Source organism: Eublepharis macularius, chromosome 12 (assembly GCF_028583425.1).
Source record: "Eublepharis macularius isolate TG4126 chromosome 12, MPM_Emac_v1.0, whole genome shotgun sequence".
NCBI lineage: Eukaryota > Metazoa > Chordata > Lepidosauria > Squamata > Eublepharidae > Eublepharis > Eublepharis macularius.
This window is the reverse complement of record NC_072801.1, coordinates 49,634,112-49,657,109: the sequence shown is the minus strand read 5'-3', so window position 1 is coordinate 49,657,109 and position 22,998 is coordinate 49,634,112. Positions and strand designations below refer to the sequence as shown.

At 40.1% G+C, this 22,998-nt stretch overlaps 4 protein-coding genes across 4 annotated transcripts; all 4 read right to left on the bottom strand.

Annotated features, from left to right (window-relative positions):
- Positions 1–1,190: 1,190 nt before the first annotated feature.
- LOC129340277 (olfactory receptor 10AG1-like) lies at positions 1,191–3,576 on the bottom strand. Its single transcript, XM_054994982.1, has 2 exons — positions 3,565–3,576; positions 1,191–2,126 (listed from the first exon to the last, which is right to left on the bottom strand). Exons 1-2 carry the CDS (start codon positions 3,574–3,576, stop codon positions 1,191–1,193), a joined length of 948 nt encoding a protein of 315 aa, XP_054850957.1.
- A 5,079-nt stretch (positions 3,577–8,655) lies between these two features.
- On the bottom strand, positions 8,656–9,588 carry LOC129340091 (olfactory receptor 5V1-like). Its single transcript, XM_054994666.1, has one exon. It carries the CDS (start codon positions 9,586–9,588, stop codon positions 8,656–8,658), a length of 933 nt encoding a protein of 310 aa, XP_054850641.1.
- Positions 9,589–15,843: 6,255 nt separating this feature from the next.
- LOC129338985 (olfactory receptor 10A4-like) lies at positions 15,844–16,782 on the bottom strand. Its single transcript, XM_054993571.1, has one exon. The coding sequence runs from the start codon at positions 16,780–16,782 to the stop codon at positions 15,844–15,846; it is 939 nt and encodes a 312-aa protein (XP_054849546.1).
- Positions 16,783–20,629: 3,847 nt separating this feature from the next.
- LOC129339151 (olfactory receptor 10A7-like) lies at positions 20,630–21,601 on the bottom strand. Its single transcript, XM_054993754.1, has one exon. It carries the CDS (start codon positions 21,599–21,601, stop codon positions 20,630–20,632), a length of 972 nt encoding a protein of 323 aa, XP_054849729.1.
- Positions 21,602–22,998: the final 1,397 nt, after the last annotated feature.

Sequence of the window (22,998 nt, the reverse complement as noted above, 5' to 3'; positions counted from 1 at the left end):
ATTGAGGTCCATGATAGTTCTCTGAAGCTCCGCCCATCCCACACTGAATAAAAATGCCTATCCTGAAGCCACCAACAAGTATATGTAGAAATTAGGTACCACTAAAGCTACCACTAGGTTTCTGGTTAGCTTTCAGGTTCAACTCAAGTTACTGTTCATGGTCTGACTGTCAAAACACACAAGATGCACAGGCAAGTTTTGGATCCTGCAAGGACTACTGGGAATTGTAGTTAAAAAAAAAACACCTGCCACTCTATGTGAATCTCAGCTCAGCTGGGAAGAATCACAACTAGAGGGACTTCCTCTCTCACATACTCTCTCTCTCTCTCTCTCTCTCTTTCAAAAATCGTCCAGGAATTCAGGATGGGGGTGGGAGGGGGGATTGGGAATGATATAACAAGAGGCAGGGGGAAAAGCCGAGGTGTTTTGTGAGTGAGAGAGAAATCCCATCCTTCCCATTCTTCTTCTCCCAGCAGGGTCCTGTTACATGATCTCCCCTCACACCATCTCTGAGCTCCTGAAGGAAAGCCAGCCAATTGGATTTTTGAAAAATAATCTTTGAAAGAGAAGTTCTTTGAAAGAGAATCTCTCCAGTCGAACAGCTGTTCTTTCAAAGAAAATCCACTTAACTTTGTTTTCCTCCAGTTGCTTGGAGGGGGGGGCAGGGTAAGACTACAATCCCCAGGAAAGATTGGGGGATCAATCAAGTGCTCTTCACTTGAAGTTTGTCTCATGTGTTTTCACTCTGAGACTGACATATTTCCTGGACCATGACCTCTGATATGCTTTGCAGAGGTTGGTTTACACAGCGGGCCAAATGTTGTTAACTCCATCTTTCCATTAAATTAGCTCTTTTGGCTAGAAATGACATTTTCTGTGCTTGCCTCTACATTGTGGAATGGCCTACCTGAGAATATGAGGAAGGTTTTGTTGTTAAGTTTTTCAAGGCAATGTAAAGCTGGACAGTTCAGTGGGATGTACTGAGCAACACACATGAGGAGATGATGAAGAAATGAACCTGCAAATAATGTCTGTTACAGAGGGGTAGAAACCCCAGACCAGCCTGTGCATACTGTAATAATGAATTGCCTTTTAAATTAATTTGATCTCCACTTCCTTCAAAATGCTGAAACAGATTATAGTGGAATTGGGAATAAGGTACAGTGGCCAAACACATGCCTTTTGAAGGATCAGATGCTTCTCCTAAACAATTTTCTCAAGGAAATCTTCACTTCTCTATTTCTCAGGCTATAGATGATGGGATTAAGCATAGGAATTAAAATTGTATAGAACAAAGAAAGCAACTTGTTCACAATCAATGTCTCTCTTGACCTGGGACTTACATAGACAATAGTTGCTGAACCATAAAAGAGAGATACCATGATAAGGTGTGAAGAGCAAGTGGCAAACACTTTCTTCCTTCCTTCAATTGAAGACATTTTCAAAATGGCTGAGATGATCTTTACATAAGAAACAAAGATAAGGCAAAAGGGGAGGATTAGGATAACTGCAGAGGCTGCAACCATATAAACCTCACTTGCAAAGGTGTCAGCACAGGCCAGTTTCAACACAGGTGGGATATCACAGAAAAAATTGTTAATTTCATGAGAGTCACAATAGGGCAAGGTAAACAGTAGGTATATCTGTCCTATATGGACAGGTATGTTGACAGTCAATGACCCGGTAACAAGTCCTAAACAGAGTTCCTTGCGCATGATGAGTTTATAATGCAAAGGGTTACATATGGCCACGTATCGGTCATAGGCCATGGCAGCCAGTAGGAAGCACTCTGTGCCTCCAAGGAAAAGAATGAAGTAAACCTGTGTAGCACACCCAACAAATGAGATGTTCTTGTTTTGTGCCAAAAAATTGACTAGCATTTTGGGGAGGGTGACTGAGGTGTAGAAGATCTCCAGAAATGACAAGCTCTTCAAAAAGAAATACATTGGGGTATCAAGGGTAGGATCAGTCACTGTAATGTAAATTATGAGTCCATTTCCTGTAACGATGCTCACATAGATCAACAGGAACACCACGAAGAGCAACACCTGCAGAACTTTGAATTCAGAGTATCCAATGAAAATGAAGTCAGACAATGCAGTGTGATTCTCCTTTATCATTTTTGCCTGCATCTGGTGAAGAGTAATGGAAGGAAAAAAACCACTAGTAATTGCTATCTAATTTCTACTCTCATGGTTCTTCAAACCAATGATCAAAGTAAGTTATACCTCTATAAGCACTTTAACTTCAAGGAGCATAGATGGCTGTAATTCTGTTTAGTAGTGGTTAGATCCAGCAAGCAATTTTGCTCAGTCTCACCCAACTCTTCTCCTTGTTATAGTCCCCCATCACAGATGGTTTTTGTCCATTGAGGTCCCATGATCCCCAGTATAGACCTTTTGAGTCATCAACAGGGATCTCGCCTCTTTTCTCACCTTCAAAAATATTGTTTGGATTGACCTCTAGATGCTTGTGCTCACTCTTAGTGTCCATGAAGTTCCACATTAAAAAATATAAAATGATCTGTGATCATTAGAGATGGGCACAAACCGGGAAAATGCCAAACCATGCGGTTCGTGGTTCATTGCATTTCAGGAACCATGAACCATGAACTTTCACAAATTGCTCTGGTTCACGAACGAGTTCATTTGGTCCATGAAAGCGTCCCTTCCAAGACAGCAGAAGGTGCAGGAAGCCCATCCTCCCGTTGCCTAGGAAACTGATTAATCAGCACCAGGCTGTCTGCAGTGACGAACCGAAAAATGAACCAAACGAACTGGCCTAAAGTTCGTGGTAGTTCATCAGAAATGGACTCTGATGAACCGCTGGTTCATGAATCATGAACTGGCCTGGTTTGTGATGAACTTTGGTTTGCATTTCAGTTCGTGTCCATCTCTAGTGATAATATATCTGTTGTGGATGAGCCAAGCACAGTCAGCTCTGACGAAACAGAGGGCTTGGTGGAAGAGGAAAGAACTGCTGAAGTAGGTCCCAGACCACAGTCAGCTACAAACAGCTGCCATCAGAAGTTACTGCTGTTCTGCCAAATAAGGAGATACTGTCCAAAGGCAGCTGTCCAGGCCCATGATTCTGGATCAAACAGTGCTTCACCACCCACCTCTCCTCCTGCAGCTCCACAGCTGCTGGAGTGCAGGTGGAGGAGGGTCTGGCATGAAATATTGGAAAGAATGCATTTAGCAGCCCAGAGTCACCTGGATCTAATCAGTAAGGGGGAACATGTACACATGGGCCAGATGCAACCCAGCTGCGAAACAAGTGTTTCAGCTATAAAGGATGGAGAGGAAGAGAGGCTGACTGTGGAAGCAAGGACTCAAACTATTGTTGACTCCTTTGCCTATCTCTAACTCTGTCTCTAACTTGCTCCTGTGACACATTGGACTGTTCCTGGACTTCAACTTCTGAACTCGCCTCGCACCTGCAGTAGTAACAACAACACTCTGACTCCATGTATAACCTAAAGGCTGAATTCCGACCTTGCTGTATTGGGTTGCCTTGCCTTGCTTGAACTGTGACACCACTGCACTGCCTGGTGCTCAAAGGGACCTTGGACAACATCTTTAATTATGAAATTATAACACTGACAATCATCAGTTAAAGAAATATATAAAAAGTTCAAATGGCACATGGAAAGTGAGAATTGGGAAACTCCCAACATACTTCTGGGTATACAACTGTGAGGAGGACAGAAACATAACTGGAATGAACTTCCAACTCTCTATGACTAAAAAAAGTAATTAAGTAAAGTAATAAAGTAATAAATCCAATACACAGTTCCTTTTAGATATTTCTACATACCAGTGGTGACTGGAAAGTTAACTTTTTAAAATTATGGCACAATAGAGAGAAGAGGTATGTCTTGAACTGATACAAGCTTCAGGGGTGAGACAAGGAGTGCTTATCAACCCATAGCTCTTTTATTACGAGAATGGGTTGATTGGTGCCAGAAACCCTGCAACTTCTGTTCCCTCACAGGGATTCAAATATCATTTTTATTTTAAAAGCTTTTTATGATTTATGTCAGCCAATGGAGCCTAAAGAAGAGGCTTCTAGTTTATAATGTGAAGTAGAGTTTTTTAAAACAGCTATTCAGAAAAATTCTGAAAGCATTGTTTTGACTAGAAATTACTATTGAAAGTACTAGATCAACAGGTGCATTAATCGCGTTCATTTTGGCAGTCATGTTCTAGAAGCTTCAGCATGTCAAAGCAATTGCAGAGCATGATTAATCTCAGTTTTCACTATTGAAAGCCTGAAAGAGATCAGTTTGTCACCTGCCCAGTTTTTGGGTTCAATAAATGTATGTTGAATTTGATATGAAATCAGCATGTCTAGCGGTTAGAGAATCAGGGAAGGACCTAGATCTGAATTCTTAGATATGAACCTTACTGGATGAAAGTGGACCAGTTTCTTTCAGCCTAAACATTCTCAAATGGTTAATATCAGGATTAAAAAGAAGGAAGGGAAAATCATATCTTTCATCTGGAGATGTATATGTAGATTTTTAAAATATAGATTAGTCAAAAATACTCTTCAAATAAACCAACCCATATCTATTTTAAACTCAATTACTTTAGTTTCAACCAACCTACCTACAGTGCCTAAGAATATAAGATGATCCCTGCTGCATCAGATCGGTTGTCCATCTAGTCTGGCATCCTGTTTTATTGCCACTGAATGTGTGGCTTGTAGCCATAGATGGACCCCGCCTCCTCCAATCTATCTAATCCCCTTGTAACGCTAGTTGTGCGTGTGGCCATCACTATGTCCATTGGCACTGAACTCCATCTCTCAATTACTCACTGAGTAAAAAAGTACTTTCTCTTGTCCATCCTCAATCTATTGCCATCAACTTCATCGAGTGTACCCAAGGCCTAGTATTATGGGGGGGGGGGAACCTTTGTCTAATTTTTTGCACCACATACAGAAATGGAAGAGGCAAAGCAGAACAAGAATAGTGTTGCCATACCTGTGCTGGGAGTAAACAAAAACAGGAATTTTGGCCTCTTGGTATACATGTCCATGAGGATTCATCTTTATTTTCTGTTTTCTTGTTCCAAATGAAGGATAAATGCTTCTTCCCCAATAGATATATATCTGTTACCACTCCTTTAGATATTTCTACAGGTTGAACTGACAGTTTGCTTACTCCCAATGGAGTTGTTAGGCATTTTTAATTAGCTCACTGACAGTGTTGTATAGGAATATATTGGTACTTCTGGGCTGAATGCTTCTTAGGAAACAGCCTCAATTGTGATTGTCATTCATAATAACATTTTCCCTAATTAAAAGAGGAAACCATCACTTTAAAGACCCTGTTCTGAAATGTGACATGGGCAACCCAGAAAGCAAGGCAGTGGCATGTTCTGATTGATTGATTGATTGATTGATTGATTGATTGATTGATTGATTGGTTGGTTGGTTGATTGGTTGGTTGGTTGGTTGGTTGGTTGGTTGGTTGGTTGGTTGGTTGGTTGGTTGGTTGGTTGGTAATCCACCTTTCTCACTGAGAGCCAAGGCTGATTATACAAAGCAAGTGAAAATACAATATTATCAACAGCTAGGGCAATGTCTGAGCCAAGTATAATAATGAAAATGACACAAAAGGTATGGTAGCAGAAAATTTGAAAAAAAAACAGGTATAAAGCTGAGTACGGAGATGAAATCTTTCTGAAACAAAGCATAACTAATTTACATAGTGTGTTTAGCCACGTGGAGACTCCCTAGTAGGAGCATGTCTACATCAGCAGACAGCAACCAACAGAGTAGCATATAGTCCCTTTCCCTACCAATTCATCTGCATTACTTCTTATGACATACCCTTTAATATGGATAGAAAACCCTCCTGAATGATTGAGCTTTGCTTAGTTTGCAGAAAGCCAGGAGAGTGGGAGCTTTCCTGACCTCCTCCGGCAGGCTATTCCATAAGGTGGGGGCTACCACAGAGAAAGTACATGTGCAGGCAGCCGTTGATTTTGCCCAACGACAGAGTGGTATCTAAAGAAAGCTTTGTCCATATGAGCAAAGCTGCCATGGTGGAACATAGAGGGAGAGGTGGTCATGCAGATATGAGGGGCCGAGGCCATGAATGTGTTTGAATGTCATAGTCAGTGGAGTGGCAAGTCAGTGGAGTGGCTGCAGAATGAGAGTAATAGGCATGGTCTGGCTAGCTCATGAGAGTAAATAAGCTGCAAGAGTTCTGCACCAGCTGGAGTCTCTGAGGGCGAAGCTACAAGTGACGAATGACAATTGAACGGCAAGTGTATTTCTCCCTGTTCACTTGCGCTCCACTCAATCCACTTGCCGTTCAAGTGTCATTCGTCATGTGTAGCTTGGCCCTGAGTCAACTTTGAGGAGAGGACTATGTAGAGTGCATTACAGTAGTTTAGTCTCACTGTTACTGTGCCTTGAATCCAGGTTGCCAGATCAGCAGCATCAATGTAGGGGGCCATCTTCCAGGCTAGTCTGAGTGGTGAGACAGCCTTATTTGCAGTTGAATTTACTTGCTTCTCTAACAGTACTGCTGAATCTAGGATAACCCTTCGTCACAATTGATGTTGGTAGTCTCTTAACTGAATCAGCCAAGGTCAACTGAACCCCATCAAAGGCTACTGCTCTCTCAACCACTTTGCTGAGAAAGGGTAGATTAGAGACTGGGCAGTAATTGGCTGCATTGTTTTTGTCTAAAGATTTTTTTTTAGTAGTGGATGAATGACCCCCCTCCCCCACTTTGAGAGGCTATGGAAAAGTGCCTTGAGTTAGTGATTGATTTATGATAGATATCAAGGACTCCTTCATGCGGCATTTACAAGATGTTAGTAGCCAGGATGGGCAAGGATCCAGAGTACAAGCAGTGACTTCAACAACATATTCAGATGAGCAGATTTGTGCTTCACCAATCTGGTATTGCATAGGTTTAGAGAGAAGGTGTATGATCCATGTGGTGTCATGTAGTGTTTGCAAACTTAGGATCTGGAAGACCCAGCTTCCGATTTCCACTCAGCCATGAAGCTTGCCTGGTGAGCTAGCGTTAGGGCTGAGTTGCTGTACAGAGAAAATATAAAAAGGAGAACCATTCATAACATGTTGAGCTCCTTGAATGAAGGCCAGGATAAAGATACACTAACAGCCCAATCCTGAGGGCTGTCTTGGGGGGATGAGGCCAGTCACCAGTGTACCTGTGGCACTGCTAATCAGATCCCTAAAGGGTGTCAGAAGAGTCTGGAAGGTGGCCAAAATACTTGCAAGGAGGGCATGTGGGCCATAACTGTGCTGGCATTAAGAGCATCCGTGCTGTTGTGCCCCATGCCCACTCCATCTCCTAGACACACTTTTCTAGAAATCTTTCCTGTTGTTTGACATGAGCCATGATGCCAGAAGGGGCAGCCTCAAAGAAACACTGGCCTTAGTTGGGGACAGTGGCCTTTCAAGGATGGCTTCTGGCCTCATGCGAGGGGAACATGGGAAGTAGATGGGGACACCTGAAGAGAGTAGCCAGATTCCCAGTTCTTACTTACCTGTTTGTACATCCTTGCCCCTTTGAGCAGAAATCCCTGCTCAAAACTTAGGTTATGATTGCAAAAAGCTCATTTTAGAATGGAAATGGTGAGTCCAACAATGTAGACTTTGTTGTCCCCCTTGGGTGTATGTGATAAGTGCTTACTTGTACAGTGCCCACTGTGTCCTTTTCCCACCACCAAATTTCCATATGCTCTAGGTTTACACTGCAGGGAGCTCTAAGACAGAGTGCCAGGCTGTGCAGTCTACCTAATAAATTCTGAGTCATCTTGGCCAGGGTTTATATTACATAGAAACGAAGAAGGAACACCAAAGGCCATCTAGTCCAAACTCCTGCTCAATGCAGGAAATTCTCAGCAGCCTCCTCTCTTCACATGTCCAGTGACCCCTGCTCTATAGTGGGCAAGGGGGGCATTGAATGGGTGCTGGGGAGAGAGTTTGGTCACTACATGAGTGGAAGGTGATTGGTTCTGGCTGTAATCTCTATTCTGTGCTCCTCCTTTTGGGTGGATCCATGACTTTTGGGTGGGTCCACAAAGTTTTGGATGGGTCCTTTTGGATGAGTCTATGCAGTTTCTTTGGTGGGGGGGATGAATTTTGGTTTACACGGGCGTCTGTGGGCTGGGCTGTCTTTTTTATGTGCATTCATATGTAAATCAGCACTTTATCATTTTATTCACACAGCTAGAATTAGATACCCAGCATCTTTTGTGTGCATTTCTACTGCTTCTGTGATCACATTCTGAAACTGTCACATAACATTAACAACACTGGGTTGGATCCAAAATTACACTTTCATGGGCAGAAGGAGGGAAATTTTTATTGAATTCCTGCTTCTGTTGCAAACCTCCACTTAACCCTCACACTGTTGCTGAGAGTTCCCCCAGGAAAACATTTCAGGGACTTTTGTGGGCCATATTGCATAAGAAGTAATAAGCAAAAATCACACATACAAACACACAAACATACAGAAACACCTTTTCTGCTAGCAGAAGATCGCTAACACGTTAAGCTTATCTCTTTTCAAATACACTGTCCTGGTCCTCTTCAGATCCAAACATAGGTACGTTACAGCACAAATATCCCAACTCACTTTATTTTATTGCCTTAAATCTTGCCTTAAAGCTTAACAAATCTTGATATCACCCTTCTCTTCAGGGCTTCATTAATCTCCTTGCTTCTTAAACTGTAGATGATGGGATTAAGGGCTGGAGTGATGATGGAATAGAGTAGTGCAAGAAATTTGTCTTTTTCAAGAACATAGCTAGACCTGGGTCTCAAGTACATAGCACTGGCAGATCCATAGAACAAAATTATGACAATGAGGTGTGAGGAGCAGGTGGAGAAGGCCTTCTGCCTACCCTTCACTGATGTGATTTTCAGGATGGTGGTGATTATATGGATATAGGAGCCTAGTATTAACAGAGATGGTACCAAAGTAATTAAAAGCCCAGCCATGAAGACAGTGATTTCATTGATGGATATGTCTCCACACGCCAGTCTCAAGAGCGGTGGGATGTCACAAAAGAAATAGTTGATCCGGTTGTCCTCACAAAAAGGAAGTACAAATATCAGGCTGGTTTGTCCTAGAGAAAGCACCATCCCACTGGCCCATGATCCAGCCACCAAACAGGCACAAAGATGCTTCTTCATGATGGATGTGTAACGCAGTGGATTGCAGATGGCCAAGAAGCGGTCATATGCCATGGCAGCCAGAAGAAAGCACTCCGTAGTTCCCAGAGAGAGAAGGAAATACAGTTGGGCAGCACAACCAGAGAAGGAAATGACTTTGTCTTTTGAGAAGAAATTTACTAGCATCTTAGGGGCTGTAACAGAGGTATAGCAGATATCCACCAGAGATAAACTGGCAATGAAAAAGCACATGGGGGTGTGGAGGGCAGGATCAAGCCTGACTACTGTACTGATCAGTGCATTCCCCAGCAGTGACATGGTGTACATGGTGAAAAACAATACAAAGAGCAAACCTTGCATTTCCAGACTGCCAGAATATCCCAAAATGATAAATCCAGTACTTTTGTTCTGGCTTTCCATGGGCCAAAATTTTGTCACCTGAATAGATCAAAATATTGATGAATGCCATAGACAGCTGGGCAACTGTTTTATGAATTACTTAGACAATGACCATCATACAGAGTGTTATGCTTTTAAAAATTATTTTATTAAAACTGAAAATAGCATTGAACTGTAGAAAAAATATCAAAACCAGAATATATAACAGAAAGTGACATTAGCCAGTAAATATAATATCAGAAACAGAATATGTAACAAAATATTAAAACTACATAATAATTAAAAAAGACTGTTGTGCATTTAGCTCTGTTCATAAATGGATTGATCCTCACATACCAATGAAACTGTCATCACTCCAATGATATATAATTGGTGTTTTGTTTAACCATGAAGAAAACAAATATAACAACCATAAAGCCCATGCTAGAGGTAAACCTGCAAAGTGTAGGTGTGATGGAAAAAAGGGGAAGACCTTATGAGGAGAGGGGGTACGGGAAAGAGGGAGTATGAGGGGGAGGGGGAGTAATTGGGGTGTATGGGATGAGTGGGATGAGTGGGAACTAGAAAGGTAGGACAAGGTAGACTGTTGTGAGGAAAGGTGACCTCACACCAAAGGAAAGGGGGAGAAAAGGAGACAGAGAACAAAGGGGGGAAGGCAGGAGAAAGGAAGGGTTGTGTTTTGTTAACTTTTGTTGATAAATAGTTGTATACTTAGACTGGTCAGGTCTATTTATCAGCACATTATTTCTTTCTAATAGAATAAAGAAAACAAAAATGGGGTGTGACAATTGTAAGCCACTCAGAACATCAATTCCATACCTTCTGTACATCACATGCAGTCCAGGATAAAGGACATACAGACTGTCTCAATAGCTGTCCTACGACTACAAAGTTTCCTCCTTCTGAATATTTGTCAACATCTGAGGGTAACTTCAACATTATTTTTTGTACATGTGTAGTGAGGAGCTGTAGTGCAAAATAGGTGCTCTTTTCAAAAACATTGTTGCCAAATAAGAAACAATTTTAAAAGCATAATGGAAGAGCTAGGTGAAAACAAAGTGCAAGAAGACTTCTCTTCTGATTTGGGTGCTATGCCCCCGTATGGATAATTAGTACCTGAGCTACACATACATCAGATTGATAGAAGAATCCGAAAGAAGCACTCTCTGCTTCATCATCTAACATCTTAGGGGGGAAATAGCATCAAAGCAATCCATGTTTTGCTGGTGATAAATGAAGGAGTTGCCTTTGACCACTCAAAAAGTCTAAGCAGGAGATCATGGAAGCACAGCCATATGGGACAAGTGTTATAGTAAGGAAAATAAGTGGACAAGATAGAGGGGGGAAATACTCGTCACATTTCTTTTTGCATTTTTCAACAGAAAAACATAACAAAACATTTTCTGAAGATAGCTAAGTGCAAGAAATCAGAAAACATTTACTGCTGAAATTCCCAAATCAACTATATTGTTTGCATGTTTATCAATTTATATGGCCATTTTTAATCTGTACATTTCTAAGTATTAACAGTATTAACATACATGTGTAAATGAATGACAAATTTAAGACAGACATACACACAGACCCCAACTGATGAGCAAAGCTGATTAGAAAACTGACATTTACCCAAAGTTTGAATACTGCTGGAACTTGAATTTTTCTGCTACTACAACAAATACCAAATTCTACCTACCTTTTCAGTTCCTTGCAAAACCTCAAGCTTTCAATCCACAACAAACTTGTCTTGTGTGTATGTGGAAAGAAAGCTCACCAGTTTCCATTTGTTTCTGCTACGCTTGAAATCCCATTTAATTTTGTAATCAAGATAAATGTACCAGAAGCAGAGGAGAGTGCGCTTTTAACTTGCTTGAAGGAACGCTGTTGGTTGTTGCATAATCACTTCCCCCTGCTATGCAACTACCATCAGATGGGTGTCTACCTGGAACTATGGTATATAACAATGCCTCCCTTGATATAATGTCTGTCCCACTAGTGCTGGTGTGAGAATTTATTCTATGAGGTATAGCTATTAGGAAATTCCCCCGTTTGAAATATAATTTGTGGGATTTTTTTAATGTAAGCACAGGAAAAAAAAGCTGTTTCATACTCAATCAGTCCATTGGTCCATTAACGTCAGTGCTTTGTGCTCAGAATGGCAGCGACTCTCCACTAGCAGGTGACAGATAAGACAGGAGTCTTTCCCATCACCTTCCACTAGGTACTTTTAACTGGAAATGCCGGAGATTGGGGCCCTATGTTTGCCAAGTACATGTTTTATCACTGAGCCACAGACCCTCCCCTAAACCATCTTCGCTAACAAGGAAGAATAATTTGGAAATGATTTCAGTTAATTAATACATTTTTTTCATAAAAAGACACAAGTGTTCTTTGATTTTTTTTTTCTTTTGACCTTTCAAAACCTCTGTGAGAGGTCTCAGTATTTTCATATACACAGAGGAAAGTGAGTATGAAATGTGCTTCGTGGGATTGGACACATCCTACTGACAGAAAGAAAGAAAAAAGAACAGAAAAAGATTAAAAGGGAAGACTTCCCTTGTAGCTTTGCCCAAAACTATGCTACATATCATGGGCCCCACATGACAAAAATAATGTGGGAGCTATCATAAGTTAGTGAATTTGAAGGAGCTGACCAGCTCAAAACCTAAATCTGTAATGTGTATCTAAATCTATAATGTTTAAAACTGCTTTGGAGGATTTAGTCAGACTTTTAAAAATTGTATGGCAGCTTTCTACATTAAAAGCCATTCATGCATTCCAGCTGATGATCATCTGATAGACCATGAGGTGGGAATATAGACGTTCTCATTTTCTTGCAGGTGAATTACGAAAGAACATAAAAGCAGCCATGCTGGATCATACCAATAGCCCATATACTCCAACATCCTTTTGCTCACAATGGTCATCCTTATGCCTTTAGTAGACCTACAGGCAGGCCATAGAGGCCATAATCTGCCTCTGGTTTTGACACACACACCTAAAAAGGAGGTTGGATCCAACAAACTTTTCTACTTTGTAAAAAAGGGGGAGGAGGATCTCCATGTTAAGAATTTGGGGACCTGCATGTAGAACAGGGCTATGGCAAGGAGGAGAATTAGGTGAGATTGAGAGGGAAAGATCCAACCCATGGTATTCTGTGGGTTACTTGCTCTGAAAATGGAAGTTCCACATAGCTATTGCAGCCAAGAGTTTTTCATAATGTACCTATTTTTCTTGAATGTGTCTAATCCCTTTTCAAACAAACAGATTTTTTAAATTTTATGTATGTATATATGTACTTCCTTTATACTCCACCCTTCTCCCCAATGGGGATCTAAGGTGGCTTACATATTTTCCTACATTATATTCTCACAGCAACTCTGTGAAGTGTTTTAGGCTAAGTGACTGGCCCAAAGTTACCTGGCAAGCGTCCATGGTAGAATGAGGATTTGGATGTGGATTTCCCAGATCCTCATCCAACACTCTAGCCACTGTATCAAACTGAATTTGTCCAGCAGGTCAGTGAATTGAAAGATGAAAGAAAGTGGGAAATGTTTTGGGCTGTGAAATTAATTTTCTCAGCTAAAATAATGAGGTTAAATATATTGCTCGGTGACTCAGAGAGACTGGATTGAATCCAGACAACCATTTCAATAAATTTTGGCCAGCTTTCCTCCTTAGCTCCCCACCTGCATTGCCTTTTCTATTCCTGACCAATGACACATGGGAACCTATGCAGTAGTCATGCTGGTGAAGTGGGGGTGGGGGGGATTCACTGTTTTCCATCATAATTGTCTCAAGCTACTTTAGCACCTATGGGGAAAACATCACCTAGATCCTGCATTATTTCTCCTGTGGATGAGCAAGCAATTGTGGAGATTCGTTTTGCAAGAAAACTGTACTTTCCAGTTGCATAACTAAGCAAATGACAGATGGACATTGTAGTCATTGAGTTATTTTTATACTATTATTCTTCTTTCTTTAAGAGAGCTAGATACTAGGATATGGGAGACCGAGGTTCAGATTTAAACAAAGCTATGAAGCTCCCTGCTTGAGGGTCTGTCACACTGTCACAGCCTAACCTACCTCACAGGTTTATTGTGAGGATAAACAATGGAAGACAAGAGAATATGTGTGTCATGCAGAATTCCTTGGAAGGACCATATAAAAATGTTCTAGATGGATTTAAAAGATTTTGCTTCTAGCTTGGATGAGGTACCTAAACAATTATCCAACAAAAGATAATATATCTAACACCAGACTATTAAACAACTGACATTGCTGATACTCAGAATACACAACAGTACAATTCTTACTATACATTAAAACTGAATTAATTTGTATTAGCAAAAATAAGGACAAACTAAGGGTTGACAATCTACAGTTGAGGCCTGGATATCACCTGGTGTTACAACTCATCTCCAGGCTACGAATACCAATTTCCCTGGTGAAAATGGCCGCTTTGGAGAGTAGACTATGGCATTATACCCTGCTGAGTCCTCTCTGCTCCCCAAAATCAACATTCTCCAGGCTCCCCCCCCCTAAATCTGTCAGGAATTTCCCAATCTGGAGCTGGCACGCTTCTGAAATCTCACTTGAGGAAGTACATTTCATGCTTACTCAGGAAGTACATTACTTGAGGAAGTACATTTCATGCCTACTCAGGCTGTTGGCTGTGAGTTTCTGCATGAAAAATTATGATTGATTGGGCCTGATGAAATTAAGTCACATCTAACTACATTATGAGGCTGACTGAAGGTACTCTCTATCTAGAGAGACAGTCCTTCAAATTTGTTAACTTTTATGTGTGTATATGTGGGGGGAATAACAAAAGATCAGCCTTAAGATTCACATCTGAGATACAAGCAATATCTTAGCCTGCTGATGAGAATTTTGAGGGCTTCTTTCTTATTCCTCAAAATATAGATTACACAATTTAGCATTAGGGTAACCACCATATACAAAAGGGAGAGGAACATATTACTTTGACTTCCCATTTCAGGAGCAGATACGTTCCCTAAATATATTTCACTGCTTGTTTCATAGAACCAAGATACCAGCCTGAGATGGGACGAGCAGGTTGAGAAGAATTTCCACCTGTCCTCAGCTGAAGGCATGGTAAGGATAGCGGAGATGATATGGATATATGAGACCAGAATTAACATGAAAGGGATCATCACAACAAACATAGACACCACCTCACAGTTCATCCTCAACCTATAGGCGAGTTTGATTAATGGCACAATGTCACAGAAGAAGTGATTGATAATGTTGGATTGGCAGTAATGTCACCTGACCATCAGTATGGCTTGTATGAGAGCAACAATAGTCCCACAGAGCCATGAGCCAACTAGGAGCCCAATACACACCCTCCTGCTTATCTTTAGGAAATAATGCAAAGGATGACATAGGGCTGCTGTCTTTAGATCTAGATATGCTCCTACTGGGTAGTTTCTGTGTCTTTTATATGTCATGTCAAATTATGTATTTTTCTTCCAGCAATGTTTCATTTCTGTATTTGGAATTATGCTTGTTTTCAAACTTTTGCAATCTATAGACTATAACATTTTTTATAGAATGTCCCAGCCATTGATCATATTGGTTTACACTGTGTAATCCACCTTGAATCTCAATGAGAAAGGAAAACTGTAAAGAACATATAATAATAATATAGTATTTCCATTGCAGTAGCATGGATCAGTGTAGTTATGTTAGCTATATCCCACAAAGAGAAGAGTTTTTGAAGCAAATGCAACTGGTCAGGTATAGCACTAAATGGAGAACTAGAACTTCTGACAAAAAGACAAATTAATCTAGATGTGAACGAAACAGGGATCAGTCGCTCATCCTGACTGGGAGAGAGCCATCCACAATTATTCTTCCATCTGGAAATTATAGGAAATCCATTCTGGAAAAACAGTCTATTGGCTATCTATGGTTTAGAAGCCAAGGAAAAAAATAGAATACGGGAAGGAGTAAAATGAAAACAAACAGACATAATAATGAAGAAAAAATATACAGAAACAGCAGAGAGAAAAAACTATAAAATAATCATAAAAATAAAACATTGTGAAGCAATTTTTAAACACATTTGAGTCCTGTTTATTCAGCATATGCTTAATTCTTATGTAAATCAGTGGGATTTAATCATTTATAGAGCTATCCCAAGTAAAAGTACACTCTTCAGAGCCAATTGACTTCAGTGGAATTAGAACAGTTTAACTCTGTTTAGAATTGCACTGATATGGTGCTTTGATGGATTTGGCAAAGCAGAGATCTCTACTTTCTAAACAATATCTTTCTGACCATCATCTTGAGGGAATCCTTCATTTCTTTGTTTCTGAGGCTGTAGATTAAGGGATTCAACATAGGGCACACAACAGTGTAAAAAAAGGAGAGCACTTTGTCAGTTCCCTGAGAATTTGCAGATGTTGGTCTCAAGTACGTTAGAACAGCAGATCCATAAAAAAGAGTCACCACTGTGATGTGAGAAGAACAAGTGGAGAAGGCCTTGCTTCTGCTTGTGTTTGAAGACATCTTTAGCACAGCATGAAGGATGCGGATGTAAGAGACCAGGATCAGAAAAAAGGGAAGCATGATGAAGATGACCGTGACTGTGTAAATTATGACTTCATTTTTATAAATGTCCGCACAGGCTAACCTCAGCAGTGGAGGGAGATCACAGAAGAAGTGCCTAATCTTGTTGGGTCCGCAAAAGGGAAGAGTGAATATTAATGATGCTGGTACTAAAACCACTAGCACTCCACTGAGCCAGCAGACGGCAGAGATCTGCAGACAAATTGTTCTGTTCATAATGACAGAGTAATGCAAAGGGTGACAGATGGCTACGTAGCGATCATATGCCATGGCAGCCAGCAAGCAACATTCTGCAATTCCAAGAGAGCCAAAGAAATACATCTGTGTGGCACAGCCAATGAATGAAATGCTCAGATCTTCTGAAAGAAAATTTGACAGCATTTTGGGAATTATAGTGGAGGTGTAACCAATCTCTAAGAATGATAAATTTCGAAGGAAGAAATACATGGGAGACTGAAGAGCAGGGTTTGTCAAGCTAGCAATAATGATGAAGATGTTTCCCATTATGCTGAAAAGATATGATGTCAGCACCAGCAGGAAGAGAATGATCTTGATAGTGTGGACATCAGATAATGGTTCAAAAATGAATTGAGACACCAGTGAATAGTTCCCAACGTCCATATTACATCATAGTGTTTCTGTAGTAATAAAGAAGATTCATTAGCATGTTACCTTTATCATAAACATGTGGTTGCATCTATTGACTCCTTTCTTTAAAGAAGGAAGCTTTTCTCTATCAACAGAAACTTTTCTCCTTTAAAAGAAGTGTTAGTGGAAGGGAGTAATTATATTCACCTTGGAGGAAGGGACTAAACCAAGCATATAAATATATACCAGCAGGGCGAGGAGAGGGAGGGATGATGCCAAGTGCGCAGATGCAGAACCAGTATATACAATGAGGTGCTTTTATGAAAGAAATATTATTGTAAACTGGAGCTTAACAATCAAGCATGAGCGATAATCAGTTATGTAGCTGCCATGCTGAATGCTGCCGGTTCAAAGAGAATGACTCACAATGCAGTTTGAAAGCACATCTTCAGGGCAGTCAAAACAGGCAGATAGGGTAATCACAGGTAGGTCTACTTGGAAATAAGTCCCAGGTTATTCAATGGAGATTATTCCCATGAAAGTGCCCTTAGGAGGGTAGCCATGATGCAGGAATTACAAAGTTCGTTCAAACGATGATCACTTTTTGGGGGGGGCAAGTTCTCATGATTAATTAAGAGTTAATCATCGTTTGTTCTTCCAACAAAAACAGATGTACCATAAGATCCATGCCAAATTTGGCCAGAAAACTTATCAATAAAATCTTATCTAACAAGGTAGGTAGAAGCATATCCTAAAGTAAAGGTTTCTCATGTACCTGTTTCAGGAAGAGCATCTTTTTTCAGAAGAATCATTCTTTCCTCCTTTACCTTAACAATATTAAACCTTTGCTGTGTCCCTAGTGACTGCCCCTTTGGAGAATTCAATTGTTACTAATCATTTGTGATTCACAAAGAAGATTTTTTAAAGCCCAATTATAAGATGAGCGTATACCGACATTGATTGCTGCAAAAAAAATGGCAACCTTCATTTGAAAAATGCATACATTAGCAGTGTGTGTGTATCTTCAGATATGTCAATACCAAAAGAGGCAATAGTGAATAACATAGCGACAGAAGAGTGCTCAATGGTTAGAACCTAGATTGGTTTTAGAAAACTCAGATATTGTCATTCCTCATATGGTTATTCAGAAGATTGAAACCTTATGTTCATGATGGTCTCCATTTCTTTGCACAGAATTTTTTTTCTAATAAAATATAAGGGTTTCAGCATGGCTTGTAGAACAATAAATCAACATTATACATATACAACCAGGGGCACATGAGAAATTCTTGAAGAAATTCCCCTGCCATTCCCCAGCTCCTTCTCCAGCTTCTAACTAAGCCTTTCTCAGCAACATCCCTCCCCATCCTCTTGTGGCCTCTTCTTCCCATCTCTTCATTTCAGAACCTCGAATAAAAGGGAAAATTTCTCACCATCCTCCTGCTAGGGAAAAAAGAATAGCATGTATAGCAAAGGTTGTCTAAACTGTCTTTTAGTTTGTTCTTTCCTGGTACTACTAGAGATCCTCAGGGCCAAGCTACACATGACGAATGACACTTGAACGGCAAGTGGATTTAGTGGAGGGCAAGTGAACAGGGAGAAATACACTTGCTGTTCAAGTGTCATTCATCATGTGTAGCTTGGCCCTCAGACAGATTGCTATGGAAACTGCCTTTGAAATGGGTCAGAATACTTCAGAGGATCTTGATTTTTCACTAGATGAGTTTAAAAGAGAGTTGAATCAAGAAGAATGTTATTATTAGGCAAACAATTGCTATTTATGAATAACTTTATAATTCATTAGGCTTTCCTCTCCACTTTTCCTGTAACATTTGCTCTCCATCTTTATCCACTGTTTTATTCACTGTTTGTGCAAATGTTTATGTAAGAAGTGGGTCTCTGTTCCACTTCATTTATTGGTTCTGCTCTGAGGCATGGCTCCTGTATTCACAGTCTTGGACCTTATGCCTTATTAAACTGTTTAATTCATTTCAATTAAACAACTAAGATCAAACTAGGACTCAAATTTAGACATGCCATACCACTTCACCCAGTCCACCTTTACATCTACAACTTCCAAATTAATGTGGGGTTTTGTTACATAATACATATTGTTTTCCACAGTGCATGACTAATGGAACAATGAAATACAGTTAACATGTAAGATACTATACAAATTAATACTCAAATCTATAAGGAAAAGAATATATGTTTTCCAGAATTTTTATTTTATTTTATTTTCATGATTAGTGACACTGATTTGCTGGACTTCTGTTCAATAAAAGAATATAAAGGTGTGAACTGAAATAACATTTCTGGGGGTTAAAAAAGGAGAGTATCCCCATTGGTCACCCAGAAATGTAATGGTGGAGATCATTGGACCAACATGTACAAAGCTGTGGAAAATAGAAGCAATGGAAAAGAAAGAAATTGGAAAAACTGAGTGAAAAGACATTCTGGATCTAGCTCAAAAATCAGTAACTTTTAAATGTGTGCCTTTAAATCTTCCTTTGAATAAGGGCGAAGCTACAAGTGACGAATGACACTTGAACGGCAAGTATATTTCTCCCTGTTCACTCGCGCTCCACTCAATCCACTTGCTGTTCAAGTGTCATTCGTCACTTGTAGCTTGGCCCTCAGTCTCTCAAGGCCTCTTTCACTTTTTCATTCCTGAGGGTGTAGATGAAAGGGTTAAGCAAAGGGGTTCTCACAGCTTTCAAGATGCTCACAGCTTTCTTAAGATCCAGAGATTGTGTCTTTGATGTCCTAAGATACATGAATATGGCACTTCCATAGTATATGGAGGCCACAGTGATGTGAGCACCACAAGTGGAGAAGGCTTTTTGCCTTCCACTGGCTGAAGGGATCCTCAGACTGAAACATAAGATACAGTGGTTAGTATCAAGGAGCCTAGAAGTACAATTATTGCAATCATGAAATCTAAATGGTCAATGAGGTGTGTGCTAGCACAAGAAAGTGCAAGGATTGGTTTGATATGACAAAATAAATTATTAATGATATTAGAGCCACAAAATGGCAACTTTGAGATAATGCTCACAGGCCCTATCACAAACACAAAGCCTGTCAGCCAACAAAAAAGGACAAGCCAGGAACAGATCCTGAAGCTCATGATGGAAACATAGTGAAGTGGATTACATATTGCTACATAGCGATCAAAGGACATGATAGCCAAGAGTAGGAACTCTACCACTCCAAGGAAGAAACAGAAAAAAACACTGAATTAAGCAGCCATGAAATGAGATAGGTTTTGTCCTTGAAAGGAGGTTGACTAGCATGACTGGAATAATGGATGATGTGAATGCAATTTCCAGGAAGGACGAGAGGAAGAAGTACATAGGACTATGAAGGCAAGAATCGAATAATACCACAGTGAGGATGAGCAGGTTCCCTGACAACGTTAAGGAAAAATGCATAAAAGTAGATAAAAAAATAAGACCCAGAGGTGATCAGGAAATGGGATGCCCAGGAGAATGAATTCTTCCAATGTGGTGTGGTTCTTTTACTGCATTTATGCTGTAAGCTAGAAATAAAAATGAAACAAACTCTACATTAGTCAATCTGGTAGTTATGTTTTGGTAGAACATAAGACCCACATATCTTAACAGGCCCATTTTCACTTTATTTATTTATTTTATATTATAGTCCACCATAAATCAATTATGACTTGACAGCACACACACACACACACACACATTCACATCTGTGTCCACAAAACAGTGCAACAACTTTGAGTATAAGAAATGTGTCAAATCTGGAGTAGGATTTTTTTTTTCAATTGAAAACTATCATGTACAGAAAAACAAAATAAACTGAAGTAGATTCTAATTCTCTAAAGCACAACTGATTTCATTGTGATATTTTAAAAACAGAATTTCTGAAACACCATGCGGATAGTAAACTTTCTGAAACCCTTTTCCATGGCTTTCTTCACTTCCTTGTTTCTTAAACTATATATGAGGGGATTAAGCATAGGAGTCAAGACTGTGTAGAAGAGGGAGAAGACTTTCTTCACGTATCTCAGATTCCTTGAACGTGGAAGCATATAGACAAGCATTAGAGTTCCATAAAAAAGGGCAACCACAATGAGATGTGATGAGCAGGTGGAGAAGACCTTCTGCCTCCCAGTGGTAGATGGGATTCTGAGGACTGTCACAATTATCAACATATAAGACATTAGTGTGAGTAAAAAGGGAGGCAGGGTGAATGCGCAGGCGAATATGAATGCAGTCATTTCTACAATGTAAGTGTCACTGCAGGAGATTTCCTTTATGACTGGGGATAAATCACACATGTAATGATCAATTTCATTGGGGCCGCAAAAAGATAATAAAGTCACTGAAAGGGTTGTGCTTGTGCTAACTAAAATCCCACTGACCCAAGAAATGGCTGCTAAATACAGGCACAACCGGCCATTCATGAGTGTGGCGTAGTGCAGTGGCTTGCATACAGCTAAGTACCTGTCATAAGACATCACAGAGAGGAGGTAGCATTCAGCACCTCCCAGGCAAGCAAACAGATAAAACTGGATGAAACAGGCTTTGACAGATATACCCCTTTCCCCTGTAAAAAGGCTAGCCAACATTCTGGGCAAGATAGTTGAGCTGTAGCAGGATTCCAAGAAGGACAAGTTTCCCAGGAAGAAATACATGGGTGTTTGAAGGTGTTGATCAGCCAGAACTAACAAAACAATGAGAAGGTTCCCAGCCATGGTTACTAAGTAAATAACAAAGAAGAGCAGGAAAAGAAACAGCTCCAGTTGGGGGAGATCCCCAAATCCCAAGAGAATGAATTCAGAAACAGTTGTTTGGTTTTGCCATTCTTCGTTTCCCATGGGCTGCATCTCAAGAAAATAAAACACAGCATATGTAATATATTATTTTGGAGTACATTTTGTCTATCTCAAATTCACCCCTGTGAATTCCTGAGGCATCATGCAGAAGGTACAGCTCTTGGATAGAAACAAATCTGGGTTGAATCTTCACTGGGTTGGAGCCAATGACTCCCTTCTGCTAAGTTGTATCCAGTGACTCCCTTCCATCCAGGCCAGGTTTACAGACCCCAAGGAAAGAGATGCTTCATTGTTGAGATGGTAGAATACAGTGCAACATTTCACATTGCTGGTGATGAATTCAAGCTATAAAATTTCCTGCACATTAAAAGAAAATCTGTAAAAACAGGAAACTAGCACAGCTGAAAGACAAGTGAATCATGATAATGGAATGTACAATCCTACACACAACATGCTCTTCTTAGGTTATTTTTTAACTAACTAAATGTGTTGCAGAGGAATCATAAGCTTGTGTTCAATAAAAACTTCAAAAAGTGTACAGTGGCAGATATAAAAAATACATTTCCGCATTACGGATTATTAGGAAAAGGATTGAAAAATTCTTTGCATCCACAGTTGGAAATCCAGTGAGCTTCAATGTGATCGAAATCTATTTCCAGTTAGAAATCTATGTAAAATTGTGGTCATTCCATATTAAAAAGAATATCTGGACAAGCTGCAGAGAAAGACAGGCTATTCAACCAATGGGTTGAAGCATCTCTCTTAAAAAAAGGCTAAAACATTGGTTGCTTTTTAGAATTTTAGTAAGAGATGAAAAAGGGATGTGATGGGGGGGGGTGGGCATGGCTCCATGGTAGAGCCTCTGCCTTGCATGCAGAAAGCCCCAGGTTCAGTTTACATCTCCAGATGAGGAGTAGGCAATGTGGAAAACCTCTGCCTGAGAACTGCTGCTGGGAAAAGTAGAAAATAGTAACCTTGATAGACTAATGGTCTGATTACGTATGAGGCAGCTTCATGTATACATATATATGGGAGTTCTGTATTTTATGCATAATTTGAAGATAATGTACACAAAGTTTTGTTTTCTCATAACCCTAGAATTTGGGGGGGGGGGATCATCCAAATCAGTAGATTGTTTACAGACAAAAGAATTTTCACACAATTCATAATTAATTTATGGTATTTGCTATCACAAGGTATGGTGGTGGCCACTGGTTTAGGTAGCACTATAAGGGATTTAGAATCTTTCCATGGAGGAGTAATCTATAGATGGCCATTGCTGCTAAATTGAACCTTTGGATTCAGGAGCAGTTTATCCCTGAATACCAATGGTTGGAGGAACAAAAAATGGGAGAGGACTAGGATTGAATCCTGCTCCTGTTTTCCGCAGATATATTACGATGGGTCAGATGGGTTCTTCATCTGAATCAACTTCCCTC